The sequence below is a fragment of the Tamandua tetradactyla genome, chromosome 6 (genome assembly GCF_023851605.1).
Source record: "Tamandua tetradactyla isolate mTamTet1 chromosome 6, mTamTet1.pri, whole genome shotgun sequence".
Lineage (NCBI taxonomy): Eukaryota > Metazoa > Chordata > Mammalia > Pilosa > Myrmecophagidae > Tamandua > Tamandua tetradactyla.
Window position 1 is genome coordinate 90,418,889 of NC_135332.1, and position 18,122 is coordinate 90,437,010.

Genomic DNA, 18,122 nt, shown 5'->3' on the forward strand with positions numbered 1-18,122 from the left:
GAATACTATAATTAAATACTATAGTACTGATTCATAATATGTAAGTTTTTTTATTGAAAGTATTTAATGTGATGATACAATGAAATGGTCACAATATAGTAAAGTAAAAAGAAATGTATAAATCATGAACTTAACAATGTGAATTAAACAAAATACGTGTGTACACACCTACTAACAGATGAGTAACATTAAACCTCCCAGTTGGCAAAATCAATCTAAGTGGTGAGAATATGAGTATTTCTTACTTTTTATATTTTAGTTTATTTTCCAAATTTCTACATGCAAATTTATACCAATATATTCAGAAAAATATTATGTAATAATAGTGCTTAACATTCCTATTAAGTTGAAATTTAAGTTGTGAGAGATGAAATCTAGGGATCTGTTATAACTTTCTTTGTAGAAATTAAACCTAATATTTAGGGATATTAAATCATGTTGTTGCAAAGTTATTATAGAATTTGTTTTTAAAATTTTGCTTGTTTAAAAAAAATTAGCTGGTAGTCCCCTAAAATAAATAATAAATGTAGTATCAGTTTCCCAGGGGGGTCTGTTTCTTTAAGGTTAATTTAATTTAAAATTCAAACAAATCCATAACTGGTAAAATGGACAGGAGCTCAATATTGGAATGGGTGTACGATGGGTGCCCACCCAGGCCCACTTAAGGCACCTACATCTGTCCTATCTGCCCTAGAGCTCTTCTTTCAGAAGAGCAACAGCACTGGAGATACAAATGAATTTGGGGTCATTAATGTGTAGGTAGTTTTAAAGCTCTGAGGGCAGATGCGATCAGCATGGGAAACTGAAAAGAAGAGGACCATAACTGGAGCCATGGAAATGGCCGGGGGGAAAAAGTAGTAAAGACCAGTGAGAAAAAAATATAAATGAAGTAAGAAGAAAGCCAAGACAATATTCTCAAAATCAAGAGGCAAAGGAAATAGCAAGGAGAGATCAACTGTGTCACAGGTGGCAGGCTGAGCCTCCGAGAGGTCCCTGATGATTCTGACACGCACTTCTTATCACAACGAGAGATGCTGGCTTTGGAGGCTCCTAAACATGAAGCACCTTCATTCTATCAACAAGGAGTGGAACACAGCACAGTTTAGTAAGCCTCATTCTGCTATACTGTTTTCACTTAAGCTAGAATACCTAATTTCCATATACTGGCCAAAGAATTGGAAGCAGAGATTTTATTAGGATAGCATCTCTAACCATTGCATACACCTACCAGGATAATTTTCTCCAAAAATGAAATCCTGAGACTGAGATCAGTTAGGTGAAAGAAAGTTAATTGAATATTCTTTCCAGACCTTCTAAGGAAAGGTAAGTTACCAATCTTTAAAAGTCCTGTCCGATTTCTAGGTGTACTATGAAATTTATTGCTTTTTTGTATAAATGTTATTTAAAGAGAAAGAGGAGTATAACAGAAAAGATAGGATTTAACAAATGAGTATGACTGCCAAATAATCATATTTATATTTCTGTCAGTCTCCAGCGTCATGGAGCAGTTAGGGAAAAAAAAAAAGAACAACGAAAAATCGTGGAACTGTAACCCATACTAAATTTAAAAATCTGTGCTATAACTACTTGTTAAAATGTACTTGGAAATTTATTGTTTTTTTGTATATATGTTATATTTCACAATTAAAAAAAAGTTAAAATCATATACCTTTACTCCCAAAGCACAAACAAAAGAAAGAATGGACAAATGGGACTTCCTCAAAATTAAAAAAAACTTTTGTACATCAAAGGACTTTATCATGAAAGTAAAACAACAATCTACAAAATAGGATAAAATATTTGGAAACCACATACCTAATAAGGGTTTGACATTCAGAATATTTAAAGAAATCCTACAACTCAACAATAAAAAGATAAGCAACTCAATTTAAAAATAGGCAAAAGACTCAAATAGACATTTCCCCAAAGAAGATATACAAATGGCAAAAAACACACGAAAAAATGATCACCATCATAGGCATTAGGAAAACACAAGTCAAAACTTCAATGAGATACCATCACACACAGTAGAATGGCTACTAATATAAAAAAACAGAAAATTATAAGTGTTGGATAGGATGTGGAGAAATAGAAACATTCATTCATTGCTGGTGGGAATGTAAAATGGTGTAGCCACTGTGGAAATCAGTTTGGCAGTTCCTCGGAACTTACAGAAATAGTTACATATAGAAATACCATATGACCCAGCAATTCCACTTCTAGGTATAAACCTGAAAGGATTCAAAGTAAGGGCTCAAACAGGTAATTGCATGCTGATGTTCACAGCAGCATTATCCACAATTGCCAAAAGATGGAAACTACTGATGAGTGGATAAACAAAATGCAGTTTATACATACAATGGAATATTGCTCAGCCGTAAAAAGGAATGATGTTCTGATACATGCAACAACATGGATGAACCTTGACAACATCATGTTGAGTGAACTAAGTCAGACACAAAAAGACAAATATGGTATGATTTCACTGATATGATATAATTAGAATAAACAAACTCATTGAGTCAGAATCAAGGGGACAAGAATAGAGAGTTAAGGCTTAAAATGTACCGTTTCTATTCGAGATGTTGGAAAATATTTAGTAATAGATGGTGATGGTAGCACAACAATGTAAACATAATAGCACTGAATTATATATCTGAATGTGTTTAAAAGGGGAAATTTTAGGTTGTATATATGTTACTAGAATAAAAGCTTTTAAAAAAAATCATGGAATTATACAACACAAACAGTGAACATTAAGTTAAATCATGGACTACAGTTAATAGGAAAATTATAAAAACTTCCTTTCATCAATTATAATGTTCCATACCAATACAAGGTATTAATAATTGGATGGTATATGGGAACTCTGTAGTCTAAGCATGATTTTTCTGTAAACCCACAACTTCTCCAATAAAAAATTATGCCTTCTTTTTAAAAAACTGAACTCTGTATATTACTAAAGAGTGATAAAGAGATTGAAATTTTAATAAATGCAGAATACCGACTTTGATTTTTTAACATAGAGAGGAAATACTTATGAGTCAAGTATCACAATAAATCAAAACTGAAAAGATTTACTTTAAAATTGCACAACATACTCACATTTTCTTTCTCAGTAACATATCGAAGAATAAGTCCTAGAACTTCTGCTGCAGCTGCATATACTTCTTTATATTTTACAAAGGACATATTATTGACCAAAGCTTGAAAGTATCTAAAACAAATATAAGAAATAAAAATGCATAAAATAATCCATTCTGTGTTTGACATAAGAGTATAACTGTTTTCCTCCTCACACATACTTGCATGAATACATATATTCATATATATTTAAAGGCTCTGATACCATAAACAGAAAAGGCACATGAAAATATGCTGCTCAACCACACCAGAAGTCCACTCAAAGTACTGTCGTAGTCAGCGTTTAATAAAATGCTGAACACCATTGAAAACTGTAGTGAAAAAGAAGCTGTGTTATCTCAGATTATGATTTATCAACTCCCTTGAAAAACCATCCACTGTAAGGGAAGGACAGCTAAAACTGAGAAAGAAGCAGTCTGCTTCCAGTGTGTTGAATGTTATGGTACTTATGAGGTAATTTCTGTTATTGACACATCAGACTCTCAGCCCCCAAGTGACACTAATGAAAAAACCAAGCTCATAAACCTACTTAAAAGTAGGTGTAAGAGTCATCCCCAGAGAACTTCTTTTTTTGGTGGGGGGCTGCATGGTTCAGGAATTGAACCCAGGTCTCCTGCATGGAAGGTGAGCATTCTACCACTGAGCCACCTGTGTACCCTGAGAGAACCTCTTTGTTGCTTAGATGTGGCCTCTCTCTAGGCAAAGTCAGTGAACTCATTGCCCTCCCCACCATGTGGGACATGACTCCCAGGAGTGTAAATCTCCCTGGCAACATGGGACAGAACTCCTGGGATGAGCCAGGACCTAGCATCAAGGGACTGAGAAAGTTTTCTTGATGAAAAGTGGGAAAAAAGAAATGAGACAAAATAAAGTTTCAGTGTCTGAGAGATTTCAAACAAAGTCAAGAGATTATCCTGGAGGTTACTCTTATGCATTATATAGATATTCTTTTTTAGTTAATGATCTATTGGAGTGGTTGGAGGGAAGTATTTGAAACTGCTGAGCTGTGTTCCAGTAGCTTTGATTCTCGAAGGTGATCGTATATAACTTTTACAATGTGACTATGTGATTGTGAAAATCTTGTGCCTGATGCTCCTTTTATGAATGGATAGATGGGTAAAAAAATATGAATAAAAATAAATAAATAATAGGGATATAAAGGGTTAAATAAATCGGGTAGATGGAAATTACTAGTGGTCAATGAGAGGGAGGGGTATGGGATATGATATGTATGAGTTTTTTCTTTGTTCTTTTTATTTCTATTCCGGAGTGATGCAAATGTTCTAAAAAATGATCATGGTGATGAATATACAACTATGTGATGATACTGTGAGCCACTGATAGTATACCATATATAGAATGTACGTGCGTGAAGATTTGTCAATAAAAACATTTAAAAAAAAGAAAGAAACCAAGCTCAAATAAGTTAAGTACTTGTCCAAAAGTAAAATACTTCCCTGAATGTGCTGAATGTGTGCTGAGCTCTGGATGTCTAAGCCCTAAGTTCTTCAAGCACTACAAGCCTAGTAAGGACACAACTACATGATCAGCAACTAAACTGTGTACAACTCTCAAAATCAAATGGGAAAAGTTTGGTAGGGACATAGTTCAAACCTATAAAGTAATTTTGGTGAAAACTGACTTTTCAAAATCCTAAAATAGTAGATGGAGGAAGTATCTTTCTGTAATGCTACAAAATTATCTTAGTAAAGCCCCTTCCACAAACAATGCTCACCTCCACCCTTTAAGAACGGACCCTCATCTTTCAGGACAGGAGACAGGAGAGAATGACTGAGTAAGGTTCACATTGGGGCAGAGAACAGAGAGGGGCAGCTGTGGTCGGAGGGGAGTACAGGGAAAAAGGAAGGGGAAAGGTTATGGAGGAAAGCACCAGAGATAGAGCAGCAGCACGATGTTGGGGCATCCTCATCATGTCAAGTGATGTCCTGTAATGAAGAGCCTCATAGAACTAACGGTATTTTCAGGGGTAAATACTGAAAATGTCAGTTAGAAAGTTAGAAAATATATAACATCTCTTACCTGCTAATACACAAAACCATCACACTAATTAATTTTTTAATACTTGCAATTGCTCATCCCTTCCATATATTTTTTTCTCCAACTTTCTAAATTTAGGTAGAACTATTTTTAACATGGGTTCTGACCCTTAAATTTATTAAAATTTAAACCTTACTCCATTCTATCACTCTAATTCAGGTATATATCAACATAAAAAAGAATCAAGGTAAAAAACATGATACTCACTTTGTACTTTCAACTCCACATTTTGGGTCATAAGGAGGCAGGTTATTGCCCATCACAATTCCTAGTAACTGAATTCCTACTGAATTGTCTTTAGAATTAGGATCTTTACTAGAAAATTTTTCAAATATTAACCTGAAACATAAGCACAAAGAAAAAAATAGTTTTAATACATAGTAAGTTTCTCGAGTAAGAAGAAGACATGTACATATAAAGTTTGTAAGGTTAATGTGCTGGTTTGAAAGGAAGTATGCCCCCTAAGAAAAGCCATGTTTTAATATAAATCCCATTTCATAAAGGTAGAATAATTTCTATTCAATACTGTATGTTTGAAACTGTAATGAGATCATCTCCCTAGGTGATGTGATTTACTCAAGAATGGTTGTTAAACTGGATTAAGGGACAACATGTCTCCACCCATTTGGGTGGGTCTTGATTAGTTTCTGAAGTCCTATAAAAGAGGAAATACTTTGGAGAATGAGGGATTCGGAGAGAGCAGAGAATGCTGCAGCACTACAAAGCAGAGAGTCTACCAGCCAGCGACCTTTGGAAATGAAGAAGGAAAACGCCTCCCGGGTTGCTTCATGAAGCCAGAAGCCAGGAGAGAAAGCTAGCAGATGACGCCGTATTCACCACGTGCCCTTCCAGCCGAGAGAGAAGCCCTGTGTTTGCCATGTGCCGTCTCACTTGAGAGAGAAACCCTGAACTTCATTGGCCTTCTTGAACCAAGGTATCTTTCCATGGAAGCCTTTGATTGGACATTTCTATAGACTTGTTTTAATTGGGGCATTTTCTCAGCCTTAGAACTGTAAACTAGCAACTCATTAAATTCCCCTTGTTAAAAGCCATTCCGTTTCTGGTATATTGCATTCCGGCAGCTAACAAACTAGAACAGTTAATTTTCAGGGTAAAAAAATACTTTTTCTTTTCCCAGAGCTAACACTCCCTTTTGCTAACATTCACTTGTTTGCATCCATGTTATTCTAGCCTTATAAGACAGGTGGTGTTATATCTCTTGTAATTCATTTGCCCAGGTTCTACCTCAGTTGATAGTAAATCTTGTTGAAAATTTTAGCCTGTCTCAGTCTATGCTAAAAGCAATCAGAGAACAGGCCTGCAGGGCCGTTGGCTAGGAAGGTCGGGGGGCAAGCATATCCTACAGTGTGGTGCAGTAATGGGGAGAAGCCAAAGGTGAGTTGAAGGGCAGAGCAGGGCTACATGGATGCTACTGTCCCATGCAGAGATGCTTCTGGTGTCAAGCACTGGAGACTGTCATTTTAATAGAAATAATATGCCCTTATGAGTAGATCTTATTTCAAACTGTTTCTACTTTCATTTCACATAATTAATCATCATTTACCATATGTTACATTTTAATCTAAATTTCCAAACAATACTACAAAAAATGATTACCTGTAAGGGATGGATAAACAATCTTTCCAGCATTCAACAAGAGTTTTTATAATTTCAAGGTTATGTCTAAACACAGCTCTTTTTTGATGGAAGACATGTTTCATTAGGAAATGAAGCAATCTGTTCGCTAATACTTCATCTTTAGGGACCCCCTGAAAAGATACAGAAATTCTATATTAACACACAGCCTTCCTTTCTGGAAAATCATTTTTTAATCCAAAAGTTCATTTTTAGAAGAAATCTTGCATTCTACAACAATTTTTCCCAGTGGTTCCTGAGTTACTCTAAACTCTATCATGTTATTTTTCCTGTTATGTAGCAGACTACAAATTATTTTATCACATTAAAACTAAGAAATCTAAATTTGGTTTTCTGCAAAATAAATTAGATAAGCCAAGATAGTCACATCCAGACATAAACACATGCAAAAGTATGTACATTATCTTTAATAAGGTGGTTCCCAGGACAGACTTACAGGACAACTTTTGCACATTAATTCTAAAGTTTTTAAATGAATGGGCAAAGCGTCCACCGGAATCTGTACAGATAGATATCACACGCTTGCTTCAATTCAACAGGGTATCATCTGTCTGACAGTCACTTTTTAAACACAATCTCTACCATTATGAATCATAGTCAGTTCTCTGGAAGTAACTAAGCTGGCAAACAGATGACCCCAAATTCAGGATCTTTAGTCACAGCAGAGATCCTCAAAGCACACATTTGGGTCTATTAACATTTATTTTACGCATAATTTATACGATAACAAATCAGTTATCTAGTTTCCAAACTCCTAGCAAGTAAAAGCAAGAAACAAAACAAAACAAAACAAAAGTCAAACAAAAAAAAAAATCCGACAGCTTAGTAGCAAAAGCAAAATCAGAAGAATTATTGAAAGCAAACAGAAGAAAACAAAACTAAAGTGGTACAGAAAAGTTATTATGGGTTCACCAAAGCAACAGAACAATGCCAAAAATTATGACTAAGTCACTGAAAGGAGCTTGAATTATATGTCATAGGCTCCATTTAGGATATCAGTAATAGAAGCAATAATACTTCAGAAGAATTTCATAAAAATTACCTAAAGGTAAAACAACTGAAAATTCATTTTATTTCTCTGCAATGTCAGATATATAAAATGTCATTTTCCAATAAAAACAAATACCCTTCTGATACCAAAAAGTTCAAACTGATTCTTTTGAATGCTCTGATTGCATATTAAATATAGAGTAGGCTATTTTATATTGTATATGAAATGATTATACAACCCAAACAGAACTGGAGTAGAAATGCAATGATACGGATAAATAATATATTACTGTGAAAACGTATCAATTCTTACAATAGGAGTAGCTAAGCCTGTCCAGGAAAGAACAGTAACCACTATTTCAACCACCATATAGTGAATTCCTTCTCCTCCATTGTTTTCAGAAACAATCAGCTGTAGCAAGGGGCTAAACCAGTGTTTTGCGTAAGGGCGAAAGACCTGGAAGAGAATTTAGAAGTCAAACATCAAATAATTGTTCTGAATAACCAAAATCTTAATTCAGAAATATAACCTCTATCAGTTAACAATGTGTATTATGACTTGACCTAAATCCTAAACAGGTGTGAATTCCAGCAGTTATTTTACTCAATCAAATTACATTCTCTGTTGGGTTCTGAAACCACAACTGAGCAGAAAGATTTAATTTTTATCTTGTTTTTTTTTTTTTTGCTTGAAACCTTTATGATATAACAATGCTCAGAGGGATCAAAACGAAAGTATTTCATATCATGCTTGAGTAATGTGTACCTCTAGAAAACTCTTTTATTTTAAGCAAATGCATAAGGCATAGAAAAATGAGAATATAAAAATTAGGTAAGGTACATGTAGCTACACTTTCATTTCTTCCTATATTGTAGAAGTTATTCTGTTACCTACTTTGTCTTAGGTCCTGGCTGTTAAAACAAATACCATACTATTGGGTTGGCTTGAACAATGAGAATATAGTTGCTCAGGGTGGAGGCTAGGAGAAGTTCAAAACTGATCAGCAAGGCGATGCACTGTTCTCCAAGACTCTGGTGTTCTGGGGCTGGCTGCCAGTGATCCTTATTATTTATTTTAAAAATTTTTTGACACACCATGATGTCTTTCCTTTTCTCATCTGGGTTCTACTGATTTATAGCTTCTTCCCAAGGATTTCCCTCCCTGTGTGTCTGTATTTCATTCTGCTTATAAAGGTTTTGAGCAATCTGGATTAAAGCCCAATCTGAGTAAATTGGGCCACACTTTAACTGAAGTAATATCTTCAAGAAACCTATTTACAATGGGTACATAGCCACCATAATGGGCATGAAACCACCCAGAATATGCTCAACCTGACATAGGCAATTCAATCCACCCCAGACTGTCTTCTGTATCCCCAAAAGACTGTTCTTCCCACATGCAAAAATACTTCATTCCATCACAACATCCCAAGAGGCTTAAGCCATTTTAGAACAAGTCTAAAGCCAAAACCTCATCAAAATCAGTTACGGGTGTATTACATCCTGGGGCAAAATTTCAGATGGACCTGAAAACAAGTTAGCTGCTTCCATTATACAAGGGTGCAATAGGCATAGGTTAAACATTCCCATTCCAGAAGGGAAATATTGGAAGGAAAACAGTTCCAGGACCCAAACAAATGCAAAATCTAGCAGGGCAAACTCCATTAGATGTTAAGGTCCGTGGTTTGGTGCTTTGCCCTCCTGTCCTGACAAAGCAGCAACCCCATCCCTTCAAAATGCTTGCACAGGGGACACGCTTTCCCCAACACTGGGAACGTAACTAGGCTCTCTGTGAATGGTGGGGCATGGACCCCACCCTCCGGAGCAGTGGGATGGCAGCACTCTCCTCTCCCTGAACATAAACTCAAGGCCCACTCAACTCTAAGTGCTGGGGCAGATGGCCCATCCCCTTCCAGCCTAGGCAGACCCTTCCTTTCTACACAAATGGGTGGGCCCATTCTCTTGGCCCATGGAGATCTCTTTGGTTCAGACGTCAGCTCCCATGGTTCTGCCCTTGAAGACATTCTTTCTTCAATTCATTACTTTCCTGTTCCCTTCAGGGAGTGCTTCTGTTCACACATTTTTCACAAAAACCTTATTGCTTTGCTTGTAGTTTAAGGTGGTCCAAATCATAAGACCAAAGAATTCTCTCTAGATCCTTCCTGGGCAACTGTATTTCCGATCCTGACTTCCTCTGAGATATCTGACTGGATCCATGCTCAGCTGAACCTCTCCCATGGAATCCTATACTTCAGGGACTCATTTTCCAGAAGCTCAAGGAAGTCTCTGAGGGAGCTGCTTCTAATCTCAGAGCACACTGTCTGGATAGGCTCAGAATTTTCTGTAGTCAATTGCTAGTTCCTTTATGCCTTAGAGTTTAATTCTCAGCTTATCCCTTTCCTCTCATATTTTACTGTAAGCTACAAGGCAAGACAACCTGCATCGTCCACAGTTGGCTAGGAAATCTCCTCAGCTAAATATCCAAGTTCATCACTTATAAGTTTGTCTTTCCTCTGTCAGAAAAACTGCCAGACAGAGAACTGACAGTCAAGTTCTCTGTCACTTTATAATAATGTGCTGGTTTGAAACTGTTGTGTACCCAAGAAAAGCCATGCTCTTTAATCCTGATTCAATATTGTTAGATGGGATTGTTTTGATTAAGTTGTTTCCATGGAGATGTGACCCACCCAATTTGGGTGGAAACTTTGATTAGGTGGTTTCCATGGAGATGTATCTCCACCCATTCAAGGTGAGTCACTTACTGGAGTCCTTTATGAGAGAATCATTTTGGAAAAAACTTCAGAGCCAACACAGAGAGGGAGGTTTGGAGATGCAGAAAGAAAATGACTCTGGGGAAGCTGTTTGAAATGAGAAGCTGGAATAGAAAAAGCTAGCAGACATTGCCAGATATCTTTCCAGAGAGAAACTCCAATTATCATCAGCCCTTTCCTAAGTCAAGGCATTTTTTCCTGGATGGCTTAGTTTGAACATCGTATGGCCTGAGAAATGTAAAACTTGTAACTTAATAAATTCCCTTATTAAAAGCCAACCCATTTCTGGTATATTGCATTCCAGCAGCATTTAACAAACCAAAACAAACAAGGGTCACCTTTCATTCAGTTTCCATAATAAATACATCCTTTCCTTCTAAGGCTTCACCAGAAGCACCTTTATAAACACATTTCTACTAACAGTTTCTTCAAAGCAATCCAGCCTTTTTTGATCAAGCACCTTACAATTCTTCTAGCCTCTACCCATTACCCAATTCCAAAGCCATTTCCACTCTTGGTACCAAAAAATCGTAACACAAAAAAACTGTCTGAGCTGCTAAAACAAATATCCTATAATGGGTTGGCTTAAACTACAGGGATTTATTAGTCACAGTTTTGAGGCTAGGAGATGTACACAACTGAGGAGTCAGCCATGTGATGATTTTTCCCCAAGACTGGATTTCTAGGGCTGGCTGCTGGCAATCCTTGATCCTAGACTTTACTGTCACATAGCAACATCTTCTCCTTTCTTCTCTGGATTCTGCTGACTTTAGTTTCTTCCTGTGGCTTTTTCTTTGACTAAATTTCACTTGCTTAAAAAGGACTCCAAAATGTTGTGTCAATTTCTTTTTTTTTCTTTAATTAATAAAAAAAAAAAAAAAAAAAAAAAAAAAGGACTCCAGTACTCGAGATTAAAGCCCAACCTGATTCATCTGGGCCACATCTTAACTGAAGTATCATCTTCAAGAGATCTTATTTACAATGGATCCATACCCCAAAGAATGAAGACTGTGACCAAGAACATGTCCAACAGAGATATAAAATTCAATCCACCAAAGACTTTATGCACCTGAAAACACTGTAATCTAAATAAAATGTATCCATATACTAAATTTCATTTAATTATTTTTAGAAATTGTAAGATGTTTTTGTGAAGCAAAATAATTGACTAAAGTACAGTTCAAGTTATTCATCATTTTAACTTTGCCATCTTCTCTTCTCACAGATGTTTTAACAGGGACCTCTCATCTATCTTATAGCTTAAATATCTGTGTTCTCAAACCTTTGATCATGTACCCTTATCATTAAAAAATTTTTTCAGCACTAGCAATATGTCTAGATAGTTGGTTTATCTATAAATTATGTATACCAACTCTTAAACTCATATATGTTCAGGTTGAAACTTTAAAAAAAGTTGTAATTGGAAGTTCTAATTTTTTCTTGCATAAGCCAGTGGACAATCTTGAACAAATGTCTTTGGAAACCTGTGCTTGGGTAATTCTATGGGCTCTAGACACACACTGCTCCTGAGACATCTCTCAGTGGATATCTCACAGACACTTTCCATATCGTGTTCAAACAGAACTCATGCTTCCTTGTCAACCCACCACCTATACCCAGATTATTAAGAAGTCATTTAAAAACCAAACAAAAACAAAAACTAGTTACTGTTTTGTAGTCATCAACTCAGCACTTATAAGGAATCTAAGTCCAACGTTGTAGCCTCCACCTCATCAACTCACTTAAAAGAAATCCAAGCCCAATGTAGTGCTCTCCACCTCCCTTACATCTCTCTGGTGGGTATTCTCCTCCACTGCAGACTTAACCCAGCCCTCACAGTTATCTGTACATAACAGCCTCCGGTGGCCTCCTTACCTCAGTTCCACCTTCAGATTTGCCAACAGTGTGCAGTGCCACTTAGAAGGACCTTGCTATCTGACAAAGTTTATCATATCACTCACCTAATACCCTTCAGTGGCTCCAGAGCCCTGTGAATGGACCCTCAAACCTGGCTAGCTCACCTACCGCTCTGACCTGTGGCCATGCCCTTTATGCCTCCCCTCCAGTGCTCCTCATGGTTCATATAGTAAATGCACACATGCCTAAGTGCCTTGGGCACTGCCTCTGTTGACACTATACCTTCCACTTAGAATGTGAACCCATCTACTCCTGAATACCTTCCCTGCCCCCACTGGTGCAAGATGTTCCTCCTGACACAGTGCATCATGGACACAAAGTGATGAACTCAGGAACTAGCCAAGAGAGGATTAGTTATTTTTTATAAACACTTTGCAGAAATATTTTCACCATTTTTTTCCTATTGTAAATGAAGAAGGCAGGAAGTCAAAATACAGTTCTCAACACATACACTTTATATGAGATCACCTGCAACTCAATACTAGTTAATACATGTATGCTCTAAAAGAAAATGGTACAAGAATGATTTTCAACAAGTAAATAAGCATGATTAGTTAATTTATTTATACAACAAAAATGTCATCCTCTATCCCTTTACATCTTCTTTCATGGAGTTTTGTTTTGTTTTTTAAAGCAGATGCATGTAATTGTAAATAATTTTTAGAGAATAATAAATTACTTACTTCTTCTGTATTAATAACAAGTTTAGCTAGGAAGAGACGGATATTTAATGGTATTGTTGGATTTGCTAGTTTGTCATGAAGAAATTTCATCCAAGGAGGAAGATTTGTTGGCACTGAACCCTGAAACAAAACACTCAAAATTACCCTATAAAGTAGAATAAAATAACTTCATATTTTGATATTGAAACAACAATTACAAATAAGACAAACAAAATTATGTTTATTTGATATGGGATTTAGTTTAGACTTCAAGATTAGAATTTCATTTTTAATATGATCCTAATGAACAGTATTAAAAAAAACTAGTGGGAACATACCTCTTCCACTTTAGGGATGATCTGATTTCTCTGCATATGCTTAATTAGGGCAGTCATACTTGTCATACATTCATGTTGATTGAGTTCATCCATCTCTAATTCCAAGGTATCACCTTGGGTTATGGGGTCTTGATGTTCCTAGAAAAAGGGAAGAATTCGAGGATGTGAACTGCACTGTTAACATTTCAAAATGTACTTTTAAAATCTCAATGTCCATAACATTTTGATTTTTTCTAACAATATCATGTGACAAACACTTAATAATTTTGATAATTGGGGAACTATTTCAAATACACTGTTTTTGTGGGGCTTTTTTATTAACTCAAAAATAAACAGGACCTTCTGTCTTTCTTACATTCCAGGTATCTATTTTCTCCCGACCCTGTCTGTGGTCATTCCTCTGTGGTCACCCTCAGGTCAGAGCACTCACGAGACAGACATGTCCTGCTGTGCATTAACCTTTCAAATGAAACATCCTGGAGGTCCCAGAACCACGAACTTGAGAAATTCTGAGAGGAACAAGTTTAGACAGCTGGAAGTCAACATGGGGACATAAATTTGCAGAGACTACGTAGAAAGAGGACTGAAAATGGCACAAGATGAGCGCTATAATCTAGGGGCAGGAAACATTCCAGCGTGCCACTTTCTAAGATGACTGTGTCTGGAAACGTACTCCTCCCACACCTCTACTTCGTCTCCAAGGTCAGGGGTAATATCTGTAAATGGGGATTTTAGAAATGGAAGGAAGTGGTTTTATAACTGTAGGGCTAAGTGAACACTAAGATAGTAAATTTTAATGCTCCATCAGGTTTATATGTGACAAGAGAAAGGAATATATTCTGAGAGCCATAAAATCCATCAAAACAACTTCAATACTCTTCTATATTTAGACCTACATACAAAGTTTTTAGTCAGAATAATTTTATCTCAATATGCTGCTCACAAGGACCAGGCAGATCTGGAATAAGAGCCTCAAAGCATGCCATTTCTGACGCCATTTCAAAAGGCACGAAGAGTGAGTATAAAGGCATCCTGAGAGCAATGGCCAATTAAGGGAAGCACAAGTCACATAGATGGTGCAACTAAAAGACAACCAAGTTTACACCCTTCCTATCATCTAGGAAAATGAACTCAGGAATGTGCTTCCCCTGAAGCATTCATTAAAAAAGAACAACAAGCACATCAACTCATCTTTGAAACACACACACTCCTCTCTTTTTGGTTCTCTCCATTATCAAGCAAAAAGCCATGGCTTGAGCTGGTGGCAGGAAAGCCACCTGGTAGCATCTGAGGTTGCAGAACAGGGCCCTCGTGAAAATTCTTCCCAGTGCAAAATCAATTAAGACTACTTTCTGAGGAATACTGATAGAATTGCTCCCCTTGGTAACCACAAAGCATAGCTGAGGTTCTCTTTGTTTACAAACTTCAACAATATGGAATATTCTTTTAGTATGGAAAAATATAATCACACCTGTCTCCGAAAATGACCAGGGGTAGATTTGTAGTCTTGGGAACTGTACGAATAGCTCTGAACTCCCGTTGAGAAATCAAATTGACTCATTTCCTCACTCAGGCTACTGTCAACCAAATATGACAAGGAAGATAGATAATGGGGACCATCTGAAACATAAATAAAAGAAAATATATCTATTCACATAATCAGTAAGAAATATATTATTCTAAGCTTAGGAGTTCTTTAAATTAAAGGATACTTTTTTAACTGAGGCTTTCATCAACCCTTTGATTCTCAACACAACATTCAGATGAACGAAACATAAATGAAATGGAGGGAACATCTCCCTTTGCTTTTGTCACCATTAAGCATCATAGACAAAGTTAAACTGCATCTAATTTTTGGAGTTTATAGACTAACAGAATTTCTTTGCATTTAAAATTTTGCTGATGTCCAACACTTTGCCCATAAAGTCTAACACAAATGTGGGAAGAAACACTATTGAAAAATAGCTAATTTTAAATATGGAAGGGATTTATAAAGTTGGTTCAGATTTTATTTTCAAATATAGAAAAGCCATGGAGAAAAATTAAACAAATATTGATGCAAGGAATGAGGAGGGAGAGAGGGTTAACATTAAGTCACAGGGAGAGCCTCACTGAAAGGCTGACGTGAAACAAGATGTCATGAGACAAGCTGATATCTGGGGCCAAGGAGAACAGCAAGTGCAAACGCCGAGTGCAGAAATGGGCCTGGGACCTACAAGGAACGGCCAGGGAGCTGCTGCTGCTGGACTGGAGGCCAGAGAAAGAGGAGGTCAGAGAGGTGATACGGGTCAGGGGGGCCTTGGGGAGCTTTGCTGTGAGGTACCTGGGGAAGGTTTTGAACAGAGGAGGGGCATGACAGGACTAATATCTTAGCACAGATTTCTGACTCTATCTATAATATGTAAACAAATGTTTATCAAGTCAACCTTCCTGAATGGCTTGAAATTTTTAAAAAGTGCAACATATCTGGCCACTCCATCCATCGTCATATCTCATGTGGTGATCTTATGCAGTTAAGTTCAGCTAATTACAATGCTTTCAAAATGACAATTCAATTTGCTACTTAAAAAAAATGTTTTTTTCAAACTCAGTTTCAACGTTTGGGGTATTTAAAAGTTTTCTATTTATATAAAAAATATTAGCAATCAGCAACTTTGACATTGCTTTGAAAATGTCCTACCTGTATCCCCACTGGTTGCTTCCCTGGCTCCTTTCCTAATTTCAATATACTTTTTCTTTCTTTCCAAAGGGACCTATTAGGCAAAACATAAATAATTTAAAGACTTTTAGAATCATAGTCACCCTTTTTCTGGTTTATTAGCAATCTGGCTATATATACAATTATATATATATATATTTAAAAAAAAAAACAAAAACCAAAACTCCTATGAACTTTAAAAGCTTTTAAAAATATCTAGAAAAAAGACAGATGAGTGCCTGTAAGTAAAGCTTCCCCAAAGACAGCCCAGAAGGTGAGGACCACGGAGGCGTGGTCCTGCAGAGGTGCCTGTCTCCTGGCTCAGATCTGTGCGGAGTGCATGTCTATAATACTGCCAGTATTTCACATTTGACCTCTGAGCCTCAATTCCTTCAACTATGACGTTAGGATGCTTGTTGGTTAGAAATGACATATAACAAGTGCCTACATACTTAATAAAGTAGTACTTTTAGGTTTTTGGTTTTAGTTCTTTGAATATACTCTTAGAAAAAAAATTTCTAATCTTGTTCTTAATAGTCTGAAAGAAGTAAGCAATCATTTATTTGAACTCTTGAGCCACTAAAGGTGGCCTTGGTCAGCAGCTCTGCAGGGAAGCAGCATAGCAGCTTGTGTCCCATGTGCTGCTTGGCCGACCCTGGTGTGTAAGCTCTGACCAGGGCTGACGAAGTTGGTAAACCCAGCATGGCTAGAATCACACTCCACATTTGCCTGTGCAACTCCCCCACTGACCCCAACACTCAAGACTGTGGCTCCACGCGGGCAACAAGTCCTGACTCTGTACCAAGATGCGACTCAACTCCTTTAATGGAGGAATCTAATCAGAAAACCACTGGGATTTGGTCAAACAGCTGTTTATTGTCATTTGTCTTCTTGGAAATGTCAGGAGTAGGAAAAAGCATGTTCTGATGAATTTGTTTGTGGTTGTCTGAGATATTATCTCAGATTGAGCTACATGGAACTGCCAGATTTTGGAGTTCAAAGCAGACTGGCAACTTAATATGTTCAATATAATATATATTTTTCTCCATAGTTATGTGATAAATTCTTTAGTTTGGAAACAACATTGAAAATTTTTACTCACCTCAACTTCTATAGGAAATGTATAGCAGCGCTTCAGGTCTATCAGATTTTCAAAAATGAGCAAGTTCTGTAAATCCAAAGAATTATATAAAAATATCTGAATGGTAAAGATCCTTTACTACTGATGCTACTGTGGAATTAATGCTATTTCATAATTTATGAAGAAGTACTTCAACTTAAATAAATATATATATTTATATACACAGACCACTAAAAGAACAGAGTATTTAAGATTATAAAAAGGTGCATATTATGAAATAACTTTAACTTATGTACTCTAACCTCTCAAATCCTACAACGACAGCAATAGTGAACAATTCAGAAAAGGCCTACCTTTTCTGGTTTTTCACTGAACAGAAAACCTTGGTAAAATTTTAACTCATTGAAGACACAGCAGATGACAGAAATGGCACAGTTGTATGCAGCACAATGATAAAGTCTCCTCTTCTCCAGCAACTGATTCTCACCTGCCATGTTCTCTGTGAATGCATCATAGCAAAGTCTGCAGGGTAGATCCAGGTTAAAAATTAATCTATATAATATGGAAACAGCTGCTCAAGCCCAACAATCCCAGACAAGAGGATGGCACCTCAGCTCAGCACTTGCTACATGTCTGGTCTGTGCCAAGCCCAGCACTAACCCATGGGACTGTAAAGATGAACACACGGTTACACATGCTATCACTTCAAGGCAGAGGAAATACCTTTGGGTTTCACTATGTGACGGGAAGCACAGCAGTAACAGTACATGAGATAAGTAAAGATATATGGGATCAAGGAGGAAAGAT

At 36.7% G+C, this 18,122-nt stretch overlaps 1 protein-coding gene across 3 annotated transcripts in view; it reads right to left on the reverse strand.

The window, feature by feature from the left end:
* PRKDC (protein kinase, DNA-activated, catalytic subunit) overlaps nt 1-18,122 on the reverse strand; it is a 282,120-nt gene that overhangs the window by 99,304 nt on the left and 164,694 nt on the right. For all 3 annotated transcript variants that reach the window (XM_077166734.1, XM_077166733.1, XM_077166735.1), the window contains 10 exons: nt 17,669-17,837; nt 17,337-17,402; nt 16,217-16,289; nt 15,008-15,156; nt 13,537-13,674; nt 13,220-13,339; nt 8,162-8,305; nt 6,820-6,971; nt 5,410-5,541; nt 3,106-3,217 (listed from right to left, as the gene is read on the reverse strand). In XM_077166734.1, the coding sequence (XP_077022849.1) occupies nt 3,106-3,217; nt 5,410-5,541; nt 6,820-6,971; nt 8,162-8,305; nt 13,220-13,339; nt 13,537-13,674; nt 15,008-15,156; nt 16,217-16,289; nt 17,337-17,402; nt 17,669-17,837 (1,255 nt within the window). The remainder of the gene's footprint in view (nt 1-3,105; nt 3,218-5,409; nt 5,542-6,819; nt 6,972-8,161; nt 8,306-13,219; nt 13,340-13,536; nt 13,675-15,007; nt 15,157-16,216; nt 16,290-17,336; nt 17,403-17,668; nt 17,838-18,122) is intronic.